The following is a 21,872-nucleotide window of genomic DNA, read 5'->3' on the forward strand; positions in this document are numbered from 1 at the left end:
TGTCTTTTCTTTTCTTTTCTTTTTTCTTGGTTTTCAAGAGCATTTCCCCACCTTCAATACTAGTAAGATTCTGTTATCGGATGTATTTCCCCCACCTTCCCTCTATTAATTTCTTGAAAAGATAGATTTTCTCATTTGATAGGCCTTCTACCCTCTGTTTGTTAACAAAGCTATCTATTAAATAAACTCGTATAAGATAAGCTGTAAACAAGTTTGTATAAAACTTGCCTAAACTCATTAGCTCCCTCAAAAACACATATTATTTATGGCATATATAGCTCACCAGATATGGCATACGTAGTAGCTATGATGAACACATATATGATATATTAGAGAATGAAGAAACAAGATCTGTGCTAGCTATGATGAATGCTAGTTCCGGCATCTGTTTTGGCCCCAGACCGAACCCGAACCGATTGTTAGTCAGATTCTTGCGCAACATTCAATCATTACCAGTGGTGAAACGCTGTAAAATGGGGAACAAAACGGAATGAATACGAACCACAATGAAAAAATGAAGCTTTTTCTTTACTTCTTCTAAGGCCTTCGGCCGAAGCTCTATTCACTCGAACATTTTTTTTCCTGGACTCTCTACAAGCGGCTTTCAGATTACAAAGCTCTGAAAACCCAGACTCAGTAACCTTAAACTACCCACCCCACTTAATATTTTTGGGCAATGTGAAAGGAAACCTACATCTAAGGCTGGTGCATTACATGCCATTTTCCCTATAATAAACCCCCATACAATTACAACCCAATATGGATAAAACAACAAACACAGCGAAAAAGATTAAGCCCCCCAAAAAATAAAATACTAAAGCTACCTACTTTTTACAGACATTCCTTTCCAGGAATTATTGCTGAGATAGAAAATACTCAGCATCCGATCAAGTAATGAGAGTTTCATTTCACTGGACCCTGTGCACTGCCCCTCAGTTTCCCCATCACGGCTGAAGAGGGTCTGGTCTGAGCAGTCAAGTGAAGCTCCACAAGCTAAATTATACGACTGACATGCTGAATGGCAGACCCGAAGCCTGTTGTCACCATCCTTGTCGCACCGATTGTATTACAATAGATCAATCCATTTTAATTAAAATTCGTTAACATCAAATTCAAAGCTTCTAATTTTATATTCACGTTGATTCACAGGCTGTCATATTAAGACCCTTGTGCGGTTTACTGCAGTCATGACCATGAAATCCTAGAAAGCGATGGCACCTTCTGTCACGCCCAAAAGTCAGATTTGTCAACTTGGAAGATCTGTAACCACACGTAAAGAATATCATATTAAAATTCGTCAAAATCGAACCGCATGTAATCCAATAAAACTCTGATAAGTGTTATGGAAAATGACTTATTCTCACTCTTTTCCCGTACGGTACCTCCTTCTTTTGTTTCTCTCTTTCGCATATTTTAAACACGATCTTACCTTTTTGAAAATTACCAAATTGGCTCACGTGGAGAGACCCACACAATAAAATAAAAGAGAACTAGAGATCGAGAAAATCTTAATAATAAGCTTAAGACTTCATTTGTTTTTAAGAAACATCTCATCTCATCTCATCTCATTTCATCTCATTTCATCATTATAATTTTTCTAAATCTCTACATAAAATAAAATAAATAATTCAACTTTTTCAAATTATAAAACAAAAATAATATTAAAAAATATATTCTAACAATATTTTATTTAATTTTTTAACTTTAATCTCGTCTCATCTCATCTCTGTAAACAAACGAGCCCTGACTTGTGAAATATCTAATGAACATATTATTAACAATGAGGTTGCTAGAAAAAAGTACAATTGATCAAACTTTTCAAGAACAAATTAATAAAGAAAAAGAATATTATTGGAGAAAACAATTAGTAAGAATAATTTAGCAAAAGCAAACAACACATTTGGAAAAGGTCTTTTTTTGATGGATTTATAAATACCCTAAAAAGACATGAACTTGATATTGTTAATGATATAAGAAAAAAAAAAAAAAAGAGGATAAGGATATGATAATGGGTAGGAAACAAACATCAAAGGTGTGTAAAGAAGACTTTTAAGTTCTATGTAATATGACTAATTCATGTGCTATATCTTGTAGAGATAAGTAATTTTGACTGTCAACCCATTATCTCAAACACATTGGATAGGTCACATTGAAAGTTTCAAAGTTATAAGATCTCAAGCTCCAAAAATTAGTGAAGATCCTAAAATAATTATTGAAAAAAAATAGTAGAAACATCATGTCTACTACGAATTATTGTCGTTTAAACCTAACCCTCCGCATTCGCCAAATTTTCAAGGGTTCAAGAGGAAAATTTAACATGAAAGGAAAGATGTGTCGTCGCTCATGATTTTGTCACTCAATAATGTATTGACTAGTCACAACATAGTTGCTTTACAGTACATTCCGGTTACTGAGTGGAGAGATCAGTTGGCATTGGGACGTGAGTTTCTGGGTTCTTTTGTTTCTGTCCTCAAAGTAAAGTCACACATGCAATGCACCACACTCAACTTTGGACCTGATTTGGTACCTTTAACATCTCTCTCTCTCTCACAGAAACGGCAGAAATTTCAGGGCTGTTGGTTGGTTTCGGTTGCTGGGTTGCTGTCTGGTTTTTTGTTTTGTTGCACATTAGCACGTTACATGCAGCGCGTTTTTCAAGCGTACGGGTAAGCAGGACTCTTTCGTCTAGAACGTTACTTTTTAAAAGGCCACAGAAGTCAAATTCCTAAGGCCATAAAATAACTGTTGAGAAAAATAGTCAATGGGGAAAAAGCAAAGCGTAGACCAAGCTGAGCGTAAACCAAGCTGCTGAGAGCCTACTAAATGGTGGTGGTGATGGTGGTATAATAATAATAATAATAATCCAAGGTACGAGCAGTGAGTAAGCAGCTCTTTGTAAAAGGAAGCCTTTGATCTTTGTATTAAGCCTCTGTTTTTGTATTTCTGATTAACAATAGCATGAAAAACAGAGTAACATTAAACAGCCATGGCACTCTACTTGTTTACATTTGGACAGAGTTATCCTTTATCATGTAGTTCTTTACCGCCCATGTTCTTGTTTTGCCACCAATCTCATGACAACTGGTTGGCAGCTCATGTTTATATCCTCAAAACATTTTTAAAAAATTCATAATATTATTAAAAAAATATATTCTTAATCACTAAATAAGTAAAAAAAAAAAAAAAAAAAAAGTGTTGGGATTCAACTCTCAGTAACTCTATCATTTTTCTTAACTTTTTTTTATGAGAAATTAAAAAAATAATGGATTTCATTAATAATTAGTTTGAGGTGAATTAAATTTGATTCAACAACCAAATACAAACTTAGTACGTGGAAATATTAACTTTCATCTACACTCTAATTCAAAATATACCTATTGCATAAATAATGTTAGATATAGTTTTATAATATATAAATCTCGTATTTTTTTTAAATAAAATAATGTAACTCATTATTAAAAGTTAAATTTTTTAATGTAGATCTTAAATTTATTCATATTTTTTAAAAAAAAGTATATATTACATATTCTAAAATTGTATTTAAGATTTTCTTTTTTTTTTCACGCTTTTTTTTCAACGTGCGAGAAAGAGTCTCTACAATCTCTATTGCACGCCGCAAATAGTGTACGAAACAAGGAAAACAAAAATGGAAAAAGGAAAAAAAGACAGCATAAGAAACCACGCCGCAGATAATGCGCACGCCACGTATTGCGACTTTGTTCGCGCCCGACCCTTGTGCCGACACAGGAAGGAATAGTCACGTCAAGGGGTGTGACAGATGAAAATTAAGGAGTAAAGAGAAGTGGGGGAGGAGCTGGCTACACACGGCCATTATAAGTAACATGAAGCACATCCAAGATGTACAATATCGTTCTTCATCTCTCACAGAAACAAACAATGGGGGCAGGAATTAAAGGGGTGCCTCTCCTTTTCCTTTCGATTATATTCTCAGGTAAAAACTTCCTTAAAGTAATAGAGTTTGTTTATTACTAGAAGTTGTCTGGCAGATTGTTAAATACCTTATTTGTATATATACAAGATTCATATGCACTGCAATAATATCATTCTCTTCATCTTCTCTGATCTCGTCTCTTCCCCAACCCTTCGAAAACCCTTGTTTTATAACCTTGAAAAGCTGTTTCTTTGTTTTATTTAATGAGTGAAGATTTTGACGTATTCGGAACAAGCAATGTGAGAAAATATAATTTTTATTAATAGGGAGGAATGGATTACATGAGTGCTCTCTCTATCTCTCTGGGTTTTTTCTCTTTTTTTTTTTTTTTTTTTTTTTCCCTTAACTAGACTTCTTTTGTCAAGAGATTTCTATGCAAAAATTACAAATTAACTTTCGACCAAGGATTGAGAAGTTTTACTCGTTTGTGTATTGTCAAATTGCAGCTACTATGGGTTTAGCAGCCACTTTTTCCTTCCAGAATCAATGTATCGACACAGTGTGGGTCGCAATTATCTCCCACAATGGTCGCACCCTCGGGGGCGGCGGTTTTCCCTTGGCATCAGGAAAATTGGTCATCCTCAATGCCTACCCTGGCTGGTCTGGCAGGGTCTGGGCCCGAACTGGATGCAACTTCGACTCCTGGGGCAACGGTTACTGCTCCACCGGTGATTGTGGCTCACTGAATTGCAGCGGAGTTGGCCAGCCACCTTTCACGTTAGCCGAGTTCATCACCGCATTGGAACCCACCGACAATAACGTCTACACTGTCTACTTGACCGACGGCTACAACGTTGGCATGCGCATCAATGTCACCGGCGGAACAAGTGACTGCCAGTACGCGGGCTGCATCGCCGACTTGAACTGTCCCCCGGAGTTGCAGGTGGTTAATGTCTTTGGCTCGGTGGTCGGGTGCAAGAGCGCGTGCGAGGCGTTCAACGCGGCCGAGTTTTGTTGCTCCGACGACTACTCGACGCCACAAACTTGCTCGCGGACTCAGTACTCAGAGATGTTCAAGAAAGCGTGTCCGAACGCGTATAGCTACCCTTACGATGATGTTTCAAGCCGTTTCACGTGCTCTGGGTCGAATATCTTGATAACGTTTTGTCCAAAAGAGTTGTGATCATGATTCCAGATTACAGGGACGTTATCTTCTTCGTTTATGGTTTTGTTATTGGGTTTGGTATAATTGGATGGAAAAATAATTTATTGTAAGAATATGGTGATGTCTTTTCTTTTCTTTTCTTTTTTCTTGGTTTTCAAGAGCATTTCCCCCACCTTCAATACTAGTAAGATTCTGTTATCGGATGTATTTCCCCCACCTTCCCTCTATTAATTTCTTGAAAAGAAACATTTTCTCATTTGATAGGCCTTCTACCCTCTGTTTGTTAACAAAGCTATCTATTAAATAAACTCGTATAAGATAAGCTGTAAACAAGTTTGTATAAAACTTGCCTAAACTCATTAGCTCCCTCAAAAACACATATTATTTATGGCATATATAGCTCACCAGATATGGCATACGTAGTAGCTATGATGAACACATATATGATATATTAGAGAATGAAGAAACAAGATCTGTGCTAGCTATGATGAATGCTAGTTCCGGCATCTGTTTTGGCCCCAGACCGAACCCGAACCGATTGTTAGTCAGATTCTTGCGCAACATTCAATCATTACCAGTGGTGAAACGCTGTAAAATGGGGAACAAAACGGAATGAATACGAACCACAATGAAAAAAATGAAGCTTTTCTTTACTTCTTCTAAGGCCTTCGGCCGAAGTTCTGTTCACTCAAACATTTTTTTTCCTGGACTCTCTACAAGCGGCTTCCAGATTACAAAGCTCTGAAAACCCAGACTCGGTAACCTTAAACTACCCACCCAACTTAATATTTTTGGGCAATGTGAAAGGAAACCTACATCTAAGGCTGGTGCATTACATGCCATTTTCCCTATAATAAACCCCCCATACAATTACAACCCAATATGGATAAAACAACAAACACAACGAAAAAGATTAAGTCCCCCAAAAAATAAAATACTAAAGCTACCTACTTTTTACAGACATTCCTTTCCAGGAACTATTGCTGAGATAGAAAATACTCAGCATCCGATCAAGTAATGAGAGTTTCATTTCACTGGACCCTGTGCACTGCCCCTCAGTTTCCCCATCACGGCTGAAGAGGGTCTGGTCTGAGCAGTCAAGTGAAGCTCCACAAGCTAAATTATACGACTGACATGCTGAATGGCACACCCGAAGCCTGTTGTCACCATCCTTGTCGCACTTCTGGATTGAGATCTGGTGATTCAGGCCAATCTTGTTTAGTCAAACAGATACCAAAACCAATTTTGAATTCAAATGGCCCAAAAACTAGTATATTTGACACCATATCAAGTCTTAACGGCAAGTAAATGGTGCCACATGGGGGGAACAGAAATATCTCATATAAATCATTTATTAATTTACAAACCACGAAAACCCTAACCCTTCGAAACAAGCCACTAGTCAATCATGGTGCAATTCTACATTGCATTGCATATTACAGAAGCATCTACAGAGCAGATGTATTGAGGGTTCCTGTGGGCAGAGCTAAACATAAAGGTGACAGGATCCTTTATGTTGAAATCTGAGATATATTCTCCAAAGAAGGGGAAAAAATTCGAGATACTCAACTGAATTCTGTTTCTCAAGAAGACAATGAAATGCTGATAAGCATGTGAGTGGAGGATTTGCAAATCAAAGACTAGATAGGATCTCAACCTGACAACAACCTTCATATATTTGCAAGAATAGCTCCTCTCTGGTTTATTTAATGGGTTCTTTTTGTTTAGTGAAAGTATTTGTGCTTGCTTGAGCTGTGAAGTTCTTCCATTTACCAACCAATTTAGAACCTAATAGATCTACACGGAAAGCAGTTCACTCTTAATTGTGATCCTTTGAGTTGTTCTCCTGAGTGACAGGTCTTGTCATGTGCATATGCTATAAACTTCTTTCATACCAAGAAAAACCTCTGGCTATATGCGCGCGCACACACACACACGCACACAGAGGGCAGAAAGAACAATGTGAGGCACAGTTGAAATGCTTAGTGAAAAAGGAAATTGTATTAAGACAGACAACTTACCCAACATGCAAGGCGCTTAGCTGCTGCATCACAGTAGCTACTGCCGAAGAAATTAAATAACTTCCTGGCACCACCTGGGAACAAACGATGGTAGTTGGGCATGACAACTACTTCTTCTAGTTGCTGCAGTATGCTTGGTTCACTGGGTGCACAGTGTTGCCCAGCTAGATCACTTTCCAGCACATTTTTGCAAACCAGAAGACTAGAGGTGAGCATGGAGCTGTTCTGGCATGTGTAGCCCGCATAGTCTGAACAACGGAATTCACATATTCCATTATCACAGACTCCTCCATGAAGACTACATTGTTCATTGCAAACGGCTGCATATCATACAAAAGAACAAGCTAACAGATTAAAACGCTAACCACAATAATATGTCAAACTAATTTCATCATGAGCATGCAAGGATCAAACAAGGACTAATATCTTGTGAAGATATTCCTGGAAAGGCAGGTCTAACCCCCTTCTCCGGCATGTGTTGAAGGCCAATTCGAAGCTCATACACGGGAGGTCAGACAGAGTAGGAGGGGGTTTCAACCAATTGTCTGTGTATATCTACACATGAACATATTAGTACAAAGCAGGCAGGGATTTTTTTAACACATTTACTCCTCTCCCTGCACTTCATACCTCATTTGTTTATTCATATGAAAATTGCAGCGATTGCACTTGGCTGGCTATGCCTATTCTAGCTTCCAGGTCAAAAGACACACCAAGAGCTTAGATATATTTAAATTATGAACTTAAAAGAAGGGTGTTTTTCACTAATGTGAACTAATCATTCTTCGCATTGAAGCCATTCTCCAAAAAGAACAATATCAAAAATCAATTGGGCATAGTGGGTCTCACTTCATCTACAATGCAGGAAAACACAACCACAAGAGTAACACGTTTTTTTTTTTTTTTTTTTTGGTCTCACAAGTCCTCAATATGTATATCACCACCCTTGTATTTCCCTTCCCCCATAAAAACAGTACAGTTTGAGTAAGACTATTTTTTTTATCAGTAAGGGAACTTCAATCGTGATGAGCTTGAAAGCCACCAAAAAGTAGGTTTTCTGTAGCTTCATCATAATTAAACAAAGAACCAGCCAACTAAAACATAGGAAAAATGAAAAAGAAAAGGAAAAGGATATTCCTTTACCTGTGGAGCAGTCAACACCAGTGTAGTTATTTTCACATTCACAAATCCCATTAGAGAGGCATTGGCCATGTCCATTACAATTGCCGGGGCAGGAGCCTGCAAAAAATATCAATTTAGAACTGATGCCAAATCAAAAGAAATATCAGAAAATTGAAATTCCACAAGCAAACTTGTATTTTGTGCATTGACTATGAAATAGGAAAGGAGGGAAACAAAAGCTCACGTTTACTACAGTCATGACCATGAAATCCTAGAAAGCAACGGCATCTTCCATCAAAACAGTCTCCATTGAAATGACAAGAATCGGGACAATGACCTGATCCAAGAACAGGGCCTGTGCTACAGAGCTCATGGTATTCAGGGCATATCAATTCACCTACAGACAAACATCGGGCATATCAATTCACCCACAAACAAGCATTAAAATCAATACAAAGAAAAAGGTGTGAACAAATAAATTTTACGACATAAACCATCAGTGCAAAAAATGGGATAAATACCATTAAAGCCGGGGTACTGAATTGGTCCGCCACCTTCAGGACATACTTTCCACATACCATCAACAGCAACCTGAAAAGTATAGTAATGAGTTACATTGGGCTAACAAGGGGATGAGCTTAAACTTTAAAAAATATTATCCATTGCCCTCTTTTTTTTCTTTTTTATTTTTTAGATAGGTATGGGTGTGTGATAAGGAAGGTGAGGTGTAGATTTAACACAGAAAATGACACACGTTATCCATTGCCCTCCTACTGTAGCAAAACAGGCATAGCTCTTATTTTATATTTGACTTTTTTTTAACAGGTCAGCATAGGTGGGGCCTGCCACCATGATGCCGAAATGTTTATGGATTTTTATTGAATTATTGTTTAAAGCATCAACAAACAGTAAGTTGTCACCCTTCATTAACTCTGGAGACCCATGCTTGTGTCCAGCTCTACAGTCTTTACATGGATGCCATTTTTCATAAGACATCACATTGTAAATGTATAAATGATCAAGGGAAACTTCAATTTTGTAGTCACAGACGTGAGCTAGCAGATATATATATGTGTACATATATATATATATATGGATGTATGTTGGTCTGTTAGGAATCACCATAAGTGAGTTCTACACAAAGCTACCTAATTTTTCTTGCGTGGGCAGTGGGGATGATACACATGCTCTCAAACCACAGGTAGGTTATTTAAGACAATCAGTCAACATTATATATTGCTGCAAGTGAAAGCGAATATCAATCACAAATCCACCTACTTAGGCTTGGATACACGGTGCACTAGTATGGCTCAAATCAAGGTCACTAGAGTTGAGAACCCAATTAAACATATTTTAGAGAATGGACTACTTGCATTGAACCAAGGACATAAGAATTCTACACAACATGTAATCACCATCTAGCCACCTGTTCTTGTTGGTTATTTTTCTTTTTTTGATAAGTTATTCTTGTTTGTGATTTTCTACTATTTCTTATACCAAACATTGTAACATGTAGTTTGAGTCAAAGGAAAGTACCTTTTATATTTCATTTGACTTTTAAAAAGCAATTGGGAGAAAGGAGGGAAAGAAGGCTTAAACAGAGAACTCCACCAGAATGAGGTAATGGGAGCAATAGAATGCTGTGGAAACCTTCGGGGAGTAAAAAAATTCTGTTAAATCTGTCTATAAGGTGCTGAAAAATTATCAGCCCATTGCATTTCCATGGAAGGGTATTTGTAGAGTTTATGTGTCTCCCAAAGTTGCATTTTTTACTTGGACAGCAGCTTTAGGAAAAATTTTGACGGCTGACAATTTAAGGAAACAGGGGATAATCGTAATGGAGTGGTGTTATAAGTGTAAGAACAATGGTGAATCGATTCACCACCTTTTTGTACATTGCGAGGTGGCAAGGGAGTTAAGGGATGGCATATTTAGTAGAGCCAGGTTGACTTAGGTTGTGCCCAAGAGTGTGGTGGAGCTCCTAGCATGTTGGAATAGGCATCATCATAGCCCTCAACTGGCTGCAACGTGGAGGATGGTTCCTTTGCGCTTGTTGTGGTGTATATGGACAGAAAGAAATGAGAGATGCTTCAACAACAAGTAGAGAGCTGTGGGGGAATAATGGAATTTTTTTGTACTTTCTTTGGCTAGTTCATGAGTTTTTGCTATCTTTTCAGCTTTCTAGAACGTAACTAAGTGTCTCTTTTGTATACTTCCTGTGTACATGGGCTTTGCCTAGTTTTGTTCAATCAATGAAATTTCTTACTTATAAAAAAAAAATGAACCATAGGCTTTTCGCTTCTTTTGATATAAAAAAGCAACATAGTGCGCAGTAGCTCCCGCTTAAAATTATTCAGAATTAGATGCTCATGCTCTTTCTCCTGTTCTACTTTCTTTCTTTTCTTTTCTTTTTTTGTTTGCTCTTCTTTTTTTTTTTCTTTTTTTTAACTTAATTTCTAATTATTTGGACCTAGTTAGCGAGCAATTCATTAATGTGAACCAAAAGGTATTGAAGCTCCAAGTCATACCTCTAGAGAGTTATTAATGCACCTGTGTTGATAACAACCATTTCCTTGGGTTATAGAACCGCGTACAAAGCCCGTACGTACTAATGATGAGGACATACACCTATATTTCAAAAAGAGAAACATAATAAGCAATATTGAATTTTGTCTTTTTAACTACATCCCATAGAACGACAGCCATACATATTTGAGAAAGTGCCAAACAAATCTGACCTAGAGCTACTGCCTCGCACTTCACCCAACATTCTGTCTGGTGCTCGAGCACTGCTTGTGTCTGTACATGATCCATCAGAATAAGGTACAAAGTACGTACAATAATCAGCCAATGAGGACTGCCCTCCTGCAAATGGCAATAACGTTAGTAACTTAGTAAACTGAACCTCACAGTAAGGACCAAGATCAAATAATTGGAAACTTGATACTGAAGTACATAAAATGGTGATATCCATATTAATCAGCAAATTGCCAAAAAAAGGCATTAACTTAATTTATTTGAGTTTTGGAGCAGAGATCGAGATACCATTTGATTATAACAAACAGAGGATTTTGACACAGGCACAAGACAATCCAAATTATGACCATCATCTGATTAAGGGATCCCCTTCCCAGTGTAAATATTTGGCGGCTACTACAACTTTAGTGGTTAACACAGAGACGGCATAGAATGTGATGGAACAGGTTAACAGAGACCATTATGATACTTTTAGTTGACAACTGATGTTCTTTTGTTTGAAATTAATTATATAGTTGCTCTTGGTCATCTCCAGTCTTTATTTTCTTCTCTTGTTGGCTGGTACAGTTGGTTATTGCATGCTTAAATCAAACCCTAGACAGTGGTTAAAGAGTATCAATTATCACTAGATATGAAGATTAATAACATATAAAGAACAAACCTTTGTTAGCCAGTGGAAAATAACGTGCCCACTGAGGGAGGTCTCCACTGTAACTTACAATCGGGCAGTAACCCTCAGCCTCCCTGTTATATGTACACCCAGACGACTGGGTCGTGTTACAATGGTATGCCCCCTTCCAGAGATTGCAAGACAAGGTAACAAATTCAGTTCCTTGGTTATAACCCCAGTCCAGATGGTCTGCAATAGTATAATTAGCCTGGTACCACCCACTATCTTCTAGTAAAGCAAGCGTCATTTTCGAAACTACTGATCTTGTATCGACTGACCCCGTCATAATTTCATTCATCAGAAGCCTTTTTTCCCAATGAGATCCTGCAAGAAAGTTAGACGTACATTGAGCATTATGCTGATGAATTCCAACACAACTATAGATCAAATGTAGTCTGTCATAAAGTAATAGATGCTACACCCCTAATTATTCACCAAGTTATTAAATTCTCAAGCCCATCTTCAAATAATCAAACCAAGCGTCGGCCTCCAGAAATACCACTAACTTGGACGCCATTAAAATTTTCAGCTACCAAATCGAAAAAAGGGATTTGCTTCTGCAAGGTTGTGGAACAAAACCAAAACGATAATAATCAAAATAGAAACCTGATGTGCCACGTCCTCCTCCATCTTCTAGCTCTAACCCAGTAAAGTTATCGGAGAAAGCCTGCCAGAGAAACATTTATAGCCAAAAAAATGCAAAATAAGCTCTCGTGAGATGATGCAGATTTATAAAAAACAAAGAGAGGCGCTCCAAACCGGACGCGGTGAGTATATGGAATTTATACCCCCCAATGGGAACATGTATGCAGCCTAATATAGTCACAACAGAATCAATTACATCAAAACAAATACAGTGGCAACTCTCTTTCCCGTAGTCGCTCTCTCTCTCTCTCTCTCTCTCTCTCTCTCTCTCTCTCTCTCTCACAGTCGCTCTCCCTCTGTCCTCTTTGGTTTCTTTAAAACTGCACTTGAGCTAAAACTAAGTTACGGGGCTGTTCTCATATCTCAGACTCACAGTTCTCCAGGCATCATTGCTCCTAAAATACTGGGTTTTTGTCTCCTAAAATCAATCAGGTGGTTCCTTTGCAACTGGTTCTCTTGAAAAACCCACCCAAAACAGCAGGTTCCCCACAACTGATTCATAGTCTAAGAGCATGGGAATGGGAAAGTCATGTGCACATATCTGAGCTCACCACATGGCACTTCCCTCCAATTCCTATGCAACAAATTAAATAAGGGACAAAAGAAAATGAAAACATGCAGAACAGACCTGTTAAAGGGGCAGAAAAAAAAGAAAACTCTGTCACGGGCTTGTGGGGAGAGAGTCTGTCGCCAGGATTAAGATGAGAGAGAGAGAGGCGACTGAGGGGGAGAAATGGAGATCTGAGTGGGGAGAGAGAGAGAGAGAGAGAGGGCCTTTAGGAAAAAGAAAGAGAGAACAACTGAGGGGGAGAGAGCGCTTTGCAACGGGAGTGTTATTTCCTCAAATCGGTTCTACTGTGAATAACTTAGAGCGCTTACATGTCGGCTTCTAATTGGAAGGTTAAAAGCAAACTTCTCACTACATCCGGTTTGAAGGTTTTCTCAAAAACAAATCCTTTTACAGCATCAAGGTTAAACATTGACAATCACCCCATAATGATGTCGGGAGTGCATGACAACACGTGGAAGCACCACACGTGTCACTATCCGACCAAGCTTTTCATCCATAACTTGCTTCGTGACCTGCAAATAGAGACAACAGGTAACAATAAGGTACCAAAATGTGTGCCTCTGAACCTCCAATATATGAATTTAACCTTTTTATAGCACATTATTAACGAGAAGATAAAGGAAACAAACTAATAAGCACTCAATTTCAGACAAACACATAAGCAAGTCTTGTGCCTTCAAAATCAGAAGTTCATATCTTATTGTTTCTGAAAGTACCTTCTAGTCAAAATGTAAGAAACTTATATTTATTAGAAATTAGAGCTATTAGCATTTCATATCAAAATCTATTCTCAAAATTTAGGTCATACTTCATCATACATATTCCACAAAGCTGCATTTGCGTGGCAGCTGAAAAATTATAGTAATTGACCATATGAAGGAAAAAATGTGTGAAGAGAGTAAGGACCTACAAAATCAAGTTATATTAGGAAAGAGCTCCTCAAGTCTTGCAAACCCATTGCATTGAGCTTACTGACACAGCAAATGAAGATACAATTTTTTAAAAAATCTTCCAAACTACAGTTGACGACATCAAATCCCTGGACATAGGTGATACTTGCTGCAATTTGCTCTTAAATATCTGGTTAATCTTCCAGTCATTGTCTTAAGATAGGATCTAAAATAATATGGAGTACTGTTTACCTGACTACGCCTTCTTTTCCTCTCATCTCGAAAATGAGAAAAGGCATGGGGATCAAAACCGAGAACATGCATGACCTGGAAAAATATAAAATTTGAGCTCAGCATACAAAAGTACTTATGTGCACACACACACACAAACATGCATCAGAGCAGCTGTAATAAGACAACACACACGCGCACACATAACAACTAACTGACCTCATGTATGAGAGTAGCTGAAAGTAAGGTCTCTGCTTCAGCTGTCAAATGGCGTGGAGCAACATTCACATGCCCTACAAAAGACCATTGATACTGATTTCAGATTTCTACCGCTTGCAAAGATACAAAAATGCTCCAGACCAAAAGATGTGCCATGAATAACTTACCAGCAATTGCACGGCCCCATTGATCACGTTCACATGCCACTGCCCACGCAAGAGTGTTGCCAGTGGTAGGTCTTGTTGTAACCAAAAGAACCAAGTCAGCATCAGCTACACCATCTGGAGAAAACAGTCGAAGGATCAGTGTATTAGTTATTTAAACAGAAGAACCAGTGTAACTAGGATGTCGTAAGCTCCAAGGCACTCATTTGTTGTCAAGGTACCTTCAACATATTCGCGTGGGAGCTGTACCCCTCCATCTTGTCCACATGCAGAATATCCACTTAACCTCAGGTTTCCTTTCACAGGCTCAACAGACAGGGCTCTCCTGAACCAGTCTGCTGTTTGACCCAAAGCCTGCATTAAGTTGCTTCCAAAGAATAAGTTTCCCTACTTAATAAGAAACACTCTGAAAGAGTAATCTAAATTACAATGCTAACGGGGATAAAGCAGTAACAAATGACAGCAAGCAATACAAAAAAGCAAAACAGAAATTTATCCAAATCCTCACAAGTTTGCAAAATAAGAGAGAATATGCAGAAAACAAAACCAAACCTTGTGAAGGCGAGCCCTTTTTTCCTCCCCAGAGATATCATCCAACGTGCAGTTATACCAGCAGTCACCAAAAATTGGAGGATCACCATGAGGATTGCAAGAAGGAGAGTCAGGAAGAGAGTTCACAGGAGGCTCACCAACCTGGTCAAAGAAACAAGACGATGAAACACTAATACAGAAAGCAAACCAACATGAGGATAACAGGCATAAGCCATGTATACAGCATGCTGATCTAACGTTAACGCCTACCTTTACAATGTCTCCAACCTGTCGACAATCTCTTTCAGGTGAGTGACCAACAGCATCATAATTTAGATATATTCTTATGGGTTGCTTAGCATCCTTTAGTTGCTCCAAGAAGTTGGAGACACCAAGCAATGCCCTACCTTTATGGTAAAGCGGCTTTGAGAGATCAGACTCTTTATAAAGTTGCGGGGTAACAGAATACACCTTGTGCCCAGTTCGCCTTCTTTGTTCAATTATCTGGTCATGGATGCAAGAGTGTGCAACAATGTTACTATCACCTTCCCGTCCTGGACCTTGCCATTGCAGTTGATGGCCTAGGGATTTTCCACTTGTAGCTCCCAACAGTACCAATATCAATATAATCTGAGGCAGAAACTAGAAAGTGAGCAAAATGGTCTTTCTGGGTTATCTGACACAATAGGTAAATATGGGAAAAATCAAAAGACCCGAATTGGGTTCATATATTAAGAATAGAAAAGATATAAACATATCATATATAAATCGATTCTTTGCTAAGAAAGAGAAGCAGATCTAAGAAAACCAGGCCCACGGGAGCTACCAGCCTACCACCAAACTGAAGGAGAAACTAGTGAATCCAATGAGCAGTTTTTCTTTCTCTTTCTTTTGAGTTTACTTTTTTGTGGGGTTATACAGAGGAAAAAAAAAAAAAATCTTTCATCCCTATTAAAATTGAGTTCTGCGATCGACGAAAGATAAACAGTAAGTAGCTCAGCTAAATTTCCATACGAGGCATATACTATAATGCGAGAGAAACTAATGCGATTCTCTCACAAATTTAACTCCCCAAGCACCAACGAATAGTTTCCATAAATATCCTAAAAAATAAAGAAAAAAATAATTGGAAGAAAAGCATTAAACCATCTATGCTTAAGAAATTATTGAAGCATAAATTTACCAAGCAAGTTAATTTCCTAAAGGACTTGTCCTTCTCGAATTACACCGTCACCCCCCACTCGTTTGTTCCCGAGAAACCACAGAACAAAGTACAAATAACTCACAACCGCCTGTGGGTTACAGTGTCACTTCCAAAACCCCCAACTCTTATGTCCTCTTTTTCCGTACTTTCTTAGCCACGAAACACAGCATCGAACAATTTGTGAGCAAACGAAACCATACAATCTCCCATTTATTAGAGCACCAAAAAAACAGAAAGAAAATGCAAAACTAAACTAAGGCCTCACCTCGAAAATAACGACGGCGAACCGAAGCTTAGTAAGAAATCTGGGTACTTTACACGGACTACAACGAACCATTAGCTCCATGAAACAAAAACAGAGAAAGCACCAACCAAGAGCTCCGATTCCATCAAATCTCTGGCGACATTCCGATCGGCTTTAAAACCCAGAAAAATCGCTTGCTCGCCTGCATTTCCAATGCTCTTTGTGCACACAGACGAGAGAGGGAGGGAGACCCTTTTTGCGCCGTGTGGGTATAAGTGAGATACTGATCTGAAAGCACCAAAAGAGATGATTCGGAGAGTGAAAGAGAGCGAGTCCTTCTGATCCCAAAGTGCTGATTCCGGAGAATTTGTTCCAAATCGAGTAGCTGACAATGGCTGGAGGAGTAAAATGGAAAATGCCGAAGAGATTGTCAGTGATTTGTACGTGTTTGCTTTCTGAGATGGGAGAAGATGAGCAAGGGGCCTGTCCGAGGGACTGAAGGAGACAAGAAACTAGTAGATTGGGTGGAGGTGGGTAGCCACTATAATTTTTATTTATTTATTTATTAAAAAAATCTACACAATCTCTTACAATTTATATAACTTTCACACACTATATTTTTTTTATCAAATATTTAATATATAAATAATAAATAAAAAAATTAAATTAGTTTAAAAAGAATAAACTCAAAAAAAAATTTAAAAATTTAAAAAAATATGATGGGTAAAAGTTGAAAGGTTGTGTTATTATTTTTTTGTTTCTTTATTTTTTATTTTATTTTAATATATCTTATATATATTATTTACAGTTTTAAAATATATAAATATACGTATGTTTTTAAATTAACTTCTTTTTAGTTATTAAGTTTTCCTAATTTTTTGAAAAAACAGAAGCATACAGAAATTACAAATTCTAAAAAGTTGAATAAATCATTTTCTATATATATATATAAAGTGTTGAAAAAATAAAAGATCACGAGGACAGTAGGTAAATGAGTAAATGACCATTGAGTTGCTTGAATTAGAAGTGGTTGAAAATAAAGTAGCATTTCTCAATTAGAAATTAGATCTCCTAACATTCTTAAAACACTTTTATCTCAAATAATTTTAATCTACCCCTTCAATTAGTGTAATAAAATGAATGCTTAAAAACAAAAATAAAAATAGATCAATCACATTATTAAAATGTATAAAAAATATGTAAAATTGATTGTATATGACAGAACTCTTTAAGATTAATTTTAAAAAAAATGTAGGGATGGAAAGTGGAAAAAAAAAAAATCTCAAACTGTTTGAAGACATATTTTAATCCAAACAAATCCGATATAAGATGTGGGGTCTTATTCATTAAATACGAGAACATAAACTATACTCTATAGCGTAGATATAATGGGTACAATTTTCAAGTTAAATATCTTAGAAATTAATTCTATTTTCAAATTTATTGTTTTTTTTTTTTTCAAAATTTTAACTGGCATAAATAGCTTTGCATAATATTAATGCCCTCAAACTTTTTTATTTTTTATTTTTTATTTTTTTTGTTTTAAGTTGTCATTAGGCATCTATAATTTCATTCGAAAATACTTTTAATTTATGGTACATAATTTTAATTTTTTTTCCATGTACTTTCATTTTGTAATACTTTCTCACCACTTCTTCCTATATAAAATACTTATATATTGTAAAGTAAAATTATCTATACAATAGTAGGGTGAATTTCGCACACTTTTTTTTTAAATAAAAATAGATAAATATAAAATCTATATAAAAAAATATATTTTTTAATAATAATTTTTTTTTTTTCTCAAAAAATTGTGCATAGCTAACAAACTAACGTGCAATAGCATTACTCTATTACAAATTAGGCACCGTTTGGATGCAAAAAGGATTTCATTTTATCTTATTATTATAATTTTTTAAAATTTTTACATAAAATATAATAAATAATTTAATTTTTTTAAATCTCAAAACAATAATAATATTAAAAAATAATTTTTTAATAATAATTTATAACTTTTAATTTTTATCTAAAATCATTTAATTTCATTCGTTATCCAAATTGGATCCTAATAGAACCCTACTGATAGTGTTCATCGGTTATCTATTTTTATTATTTTCTATCGGAGGATAAGGAATCAATTGCTTTTTCTTCTATACCTAATAAAATAATGTCTCATAATAATTTATTGTGGGTAAGAAAAGAACTGTTTGTTTAATAAACCTATAATGCCAGCAGTTTTTATAATTTGAGTCGGGCTACTCTCCAGTAGGCCGCTCACTTTGGCCGTTATTACTTTTATAATTTTTATTTTTATTTTTTTATTTATATTTTTTTAATATTTTTAAAAAATAAAAATATATATATCAATATACTTAAAATTATTTTTTTAAACATTAAATAAATAAAAAATAAACTTTTATCAAGCGGTCAAATTAAGAGATAAAGTAATTTTTTCCTTATACTTTGGTCGGATCAAGTTTGATTTGTTTGTTGATATGTATAAATTTTAAATAAAATCTTTTTATAAAAAAAGAAAAATAGATTCTAAGAAATAAAAAGATTTTTTTTTTAGCGAAATTTGTTTTTTTAGAATTTCTTCAAATCATTTCTCATGTTTGAATTCATCTGTGTGGATCAATAATCTTAAAAAAAATCAATATTATCTTTAATTAAAGGCTTGAAAATAACAAAGGCTATATAGTGTTGGCATATTCTCTTCAAAACCACCATTAGTTTTGATAAAACATACACTATAATGTCTACGAAAATCTTAGAACTTAAAACAAGTAAACAAAACACCTATAAATTTACTCGATAAATTCAACTGTGGTCATCGAGACAAATAATAATAATTTTTAAAATAAGTGACGTGGCACACTATCGGCATAATAATTTAGAATTTTAGAGTATAAAATATAAAAAATATTAGAAAATGTATCCTTAGCCTTAGGTCAATAAAATTAATTAAGGGGTAAGTAGAGGGGTGGATAATAGATATGCCTCTCTTCTGCCATAATCCCTTTTAGCTTTTTAATTAGGAATTAATCTGATGTTGTAAATTTCTTAATTTTAAAAATCATTAGTTCCATTCTCAATTTTTTTTTTTAAATATGTATATCATAATTTAATTGCTTTAAAATTTAAAAATTTTAATTTAAACTTTCTTCACATACTAGTGCTATACTAACTTTCATGCATAAATATTAAATGCTATACATGGAAAGGGCAAGATTTTAAACATATAAACTTCAAAAATAGAAACACAGGGATCAAAGCACAGGAGATTAAGGTCTCGTTTAGTTATACAAATCATCTCATCTTATTAGGTATTACAATTTTTTCAAATACTCGTATAAAATATAATAAATAATTTAATTTTTTCAAATCTTAAAATAAAATAATATTAAAAATTTATATTTTAATAATATTTTATTTAATTTTTATCTCATCTCATTTACGTAATCAAACAAGTCCTAAACTAAACGCAAAGTACAAATCCTCCAATAAAAACAAGTGAAACCTTTCAATGAAAAAAAAAAAAAATACAACTGAAAGACAAAAATCAAGGAATAATTGATGGGGCTTGACTTGAAAGTAAGGGGCGGTAGTTAGGTTCGGTATCCTGCTAATCTACATCCTAATCTTTAATAGTTTGAGTCGGGCTACTGAGTAGCCCGCTCACCTTGACCTTAGTTGTTTTTGTAATTTTTTTTTATTTATATTTTTTAATATTTTTAAAAAATAAAAAATATATTAACACATTTAAAATTATTTCTTTAATCACTAAATATAACAGTACAATTTGGGAGGTAAAGTAGTTTTTTTCCATAGTTTATGCTTGCTTTGACAGCTCTTTCTCATTTGTTTAGGTTTGAGTTCCTGATCGAATACAGAAACACTCTCAACTTATCTCATCTCATTATTATAATTTTTAAATTTTCATATAAAATATAATAAACAATTTAACTTTTTCAAATCTTAAAATAATAATAATAATATAAAAAAATAATATTCTAACAATATTTTATTCAATTCATTTAAAATCATCTTATTTTATTTTATCGTATTTCACTATTTAAACGAGTCCTAAATCTGGTTGCTTACCAATTTTGATAAGCATACAGCTCATCTACTTTACCAAATGAAGCATAATATATGCACTATTTTTTTTTATTAGTTTGATTAACTTAACAACATGGATATTTTACAATAAAAAAGATACCTAGTGATATAAGTCTCTAAGGTTTTAGGTACCACCTTGTTGTTTAAATAGTGAGTTGAGATGAGATAAGTTAAGATAAAATTTAAAAGTTGAATAAAATATTGTTAGAATATTTTTTTATTATTATTATTATTTTAGAATTTAAAAAATTGAATTATTTATTATATTGTATGGAAATTTAAGAAAATTGTAATGATGAGATGAGATGAAATGTTACCTTATTCACTTTCTCACAAAACTTTTTATTTTATTTCATCTCATCATTATAATTTTTTTTAAATTCTTATAAAAAATAAAATAAACAACTCAACTTTTTTTAGATTCTAAAATAATAATATCAAAAGAATATATTTTAACAATATCTTATTTAATTTTTAACTTTGATCTTAATCCCTCTCATCCCATTTATAAGAACAAACGCGACCACTATCTGTCTTTTAATAAAGTCAAAGAAATCTTTTTTCTCAGGGTTTCATCTTCATATGATTACATTGCTGGTGTCATATGCGTGTTCAAATATCTTCTTTTGACTAGGCTTGGGAAAAAATAAAGATTTCAAGGGGCAAATTGTAAAGCTCAACCAACTTTATTCAATAATTGCTATAAGACTTGTTCAAATATATGTCTAAACTTAGTTTGGATTCGAATCTATGGATACTGTAAATTGATGGAAATACTTGTAATTAATTTTTTTTTTCCTTGTCTCGATCTAAGAAAATCATATATATATATATATTTATATATATATATACACACACATTACGTGTAAGGCAGGTATGCCCCTTGTACGTACTGTCTGGTTGGAGGGAAAACAAAATCTATACAAAAATAAAAGCTTTTTGCAAAAGTATATAATAGTAACAATTCATTAATTAAATAAAAACTCTTTAAAAGTAAATTCTGAACAACATCTAATTAAAAACACCATTAGTTATATAAATAGACCAACATACAAAATCATCATTCAATTGACAAGTTCACGAGAGTTGCATATTTAAAATCACCAAGTTTATAAGCAACATAAACATAATAATAATAATAATAATAATAATAATAATAATAATAATAATAATAATAATAATAATAATACATGTTGAAATTACAATCAAATATAATTGTCCAATATATGCATGACAGTATGCATATAATGTCTTACGGTATGTAGTAACTAAAAGTCAATGAATCCAAATTTATTTGTTCAATAACAGAGTTAGATAGAAATAAGATTAGTGAGTCGTGTAGTATATGTCAGATTAATAAATCGATCGACGCTGCAAATGACAATCTACAAGACAAGATAGAAAGAATAGAAACGTAAATAAGA

General features: G+C 34.7%; 2 protein-coding genes across 6 annotated transcripts in view; one reads left to right on the forward strand and one right to left on the reverse strand.

Annotated features, from left to right (window-relative positions):
- Window positions 1-16,837, reverse strand: part of LOC121244067 — a 57,057-nt gene extending 40,220 nt beyond the window's left edge. The window contains exons 1-18 of one of the 5 annotated variants that reach the window (XM_041142109.1): window positions 16,348-16,837; window positions 15,149-15,508; window positions 14,900-15,040; window positions 14,569-14,701; window positions 14,351-14,464; window positions 14,184-14,257; window positions 13,986-14,060; window positions 13,263-13,355; window positions 12,234-12,294; window positions 11,619-11,951; window positions 10,939-11,065; window positions 10,729-10,828; window positions 8,722-8,791; window positions 8,445-8,597; window positions 8,222-8,317; window positions 7,079-7,398; window positions 6,225-6,252; window positions 510-1,044 (exon numbers count right to left, since the gene is read on the reverse strand). In XM_041142109.1, coding sequence (XP_040998043.1) covers window positions 821-1,044; window positions 6,225-6,252; window positions 7,079-7,398; window positions 8,222-8,317; window positions 8,445-8,597; window positions 8,722-8,791; window positions 10,729-10,828; window positions 10,939-11,065; window positions 11,619-11,951; window positions 12,234-12,294; window positions 13,263-13,355; window positions 13,986-14,060; window positions 14,184-14,257; window positions 14,351-14,464; window positions 14,569-14,701; window positions 14,900-15,040; window positions 15,149-15,508; window positions 16,348-16,428 — 2,583 coding nt within the window. In that variant the 5' untranslated portion in view covers window positions 16,429-16,837 and the 3' untranslated portion in view covers window positions 510-820. Of the gene's footprint in view, window positions 1-509; window positions 1,045-5,686; window positions 6,253-7,078; window positions 7,399-8,221; window positions 8,318-8,444; window positions 8,598-8,721; window positions 8,792-10,728; window positions 10,829-10,938; window positions 11,066-11,618; window positions 11,952-12,233; window positions 12,295-13,262; window positions 13,356-13,985; window positions 14,061-14,183; window positions 14,258-14,350; window positions 14,465-14,568; window positions 14,702-14,899; window positions 15,041-15,148; window positions 15,509-16,347 lie in introns of those variants that run through there. The other 4 variants (XM_041142108.1, XM_041142110.1, XM_041142107.1 and 1 more) reach the window with 4 other exon arrangements.
- On the forward strand, window positions 3,828-5,255 carry LOC121244069 (pathogenesis-related protein 5-like). Its single transcript, XM_041142112.1, has 2 exons — window positions 3,828-3,952; window positions 4,399-5,255. The coding sequence occupies exons 1-2, from the start codon at window positions 3,859-3,861 to the stop codon at window positions 5,073-5,075; spliced, it is 771 nt and encodes a 256-aa protein (XP_040998046.1). The 5' UTR covers window positions 3,828-3,858; the 3' UTR covers window positions 5,076-5,255.
- Window positions 16,838-21,872: the final 5,035 nt, after the last annotated feature.

This window comes from Juglans microcarpa x Juglans regia, chromosome 8S, assembly GCF_004785595.1.
Source record: "Juglans microcarpa x Juglans regia isolate MS1-56 chromosome 8S, Jm3101_v1.0, whole genome shotgun sequence".
Taxonomy (NCBI): domain Eukaryota; kingdom Viridiplantae; phylum Streptophyta; class Magnoliopsida; order Fagales; family Juglandaceae; genus Juglans; species Juglans microcarpa x Juglans regia.

Coding starts and splice junctions, on each gene's coding strand:
- LOC121244069 (XM_041142112.1), top strand. CDS start 3,859: ATGTACAATATCGTTCTTCATCTCTCACAGAAACAAACAATGGGGGCA. Junction 3,953..4,398: donor CCTTTCGATTATATTCTCAG/GTAAAAACTTCC, acceptor GTCAAATTGCAG/CTACTATGGGTTTAGCAGCC.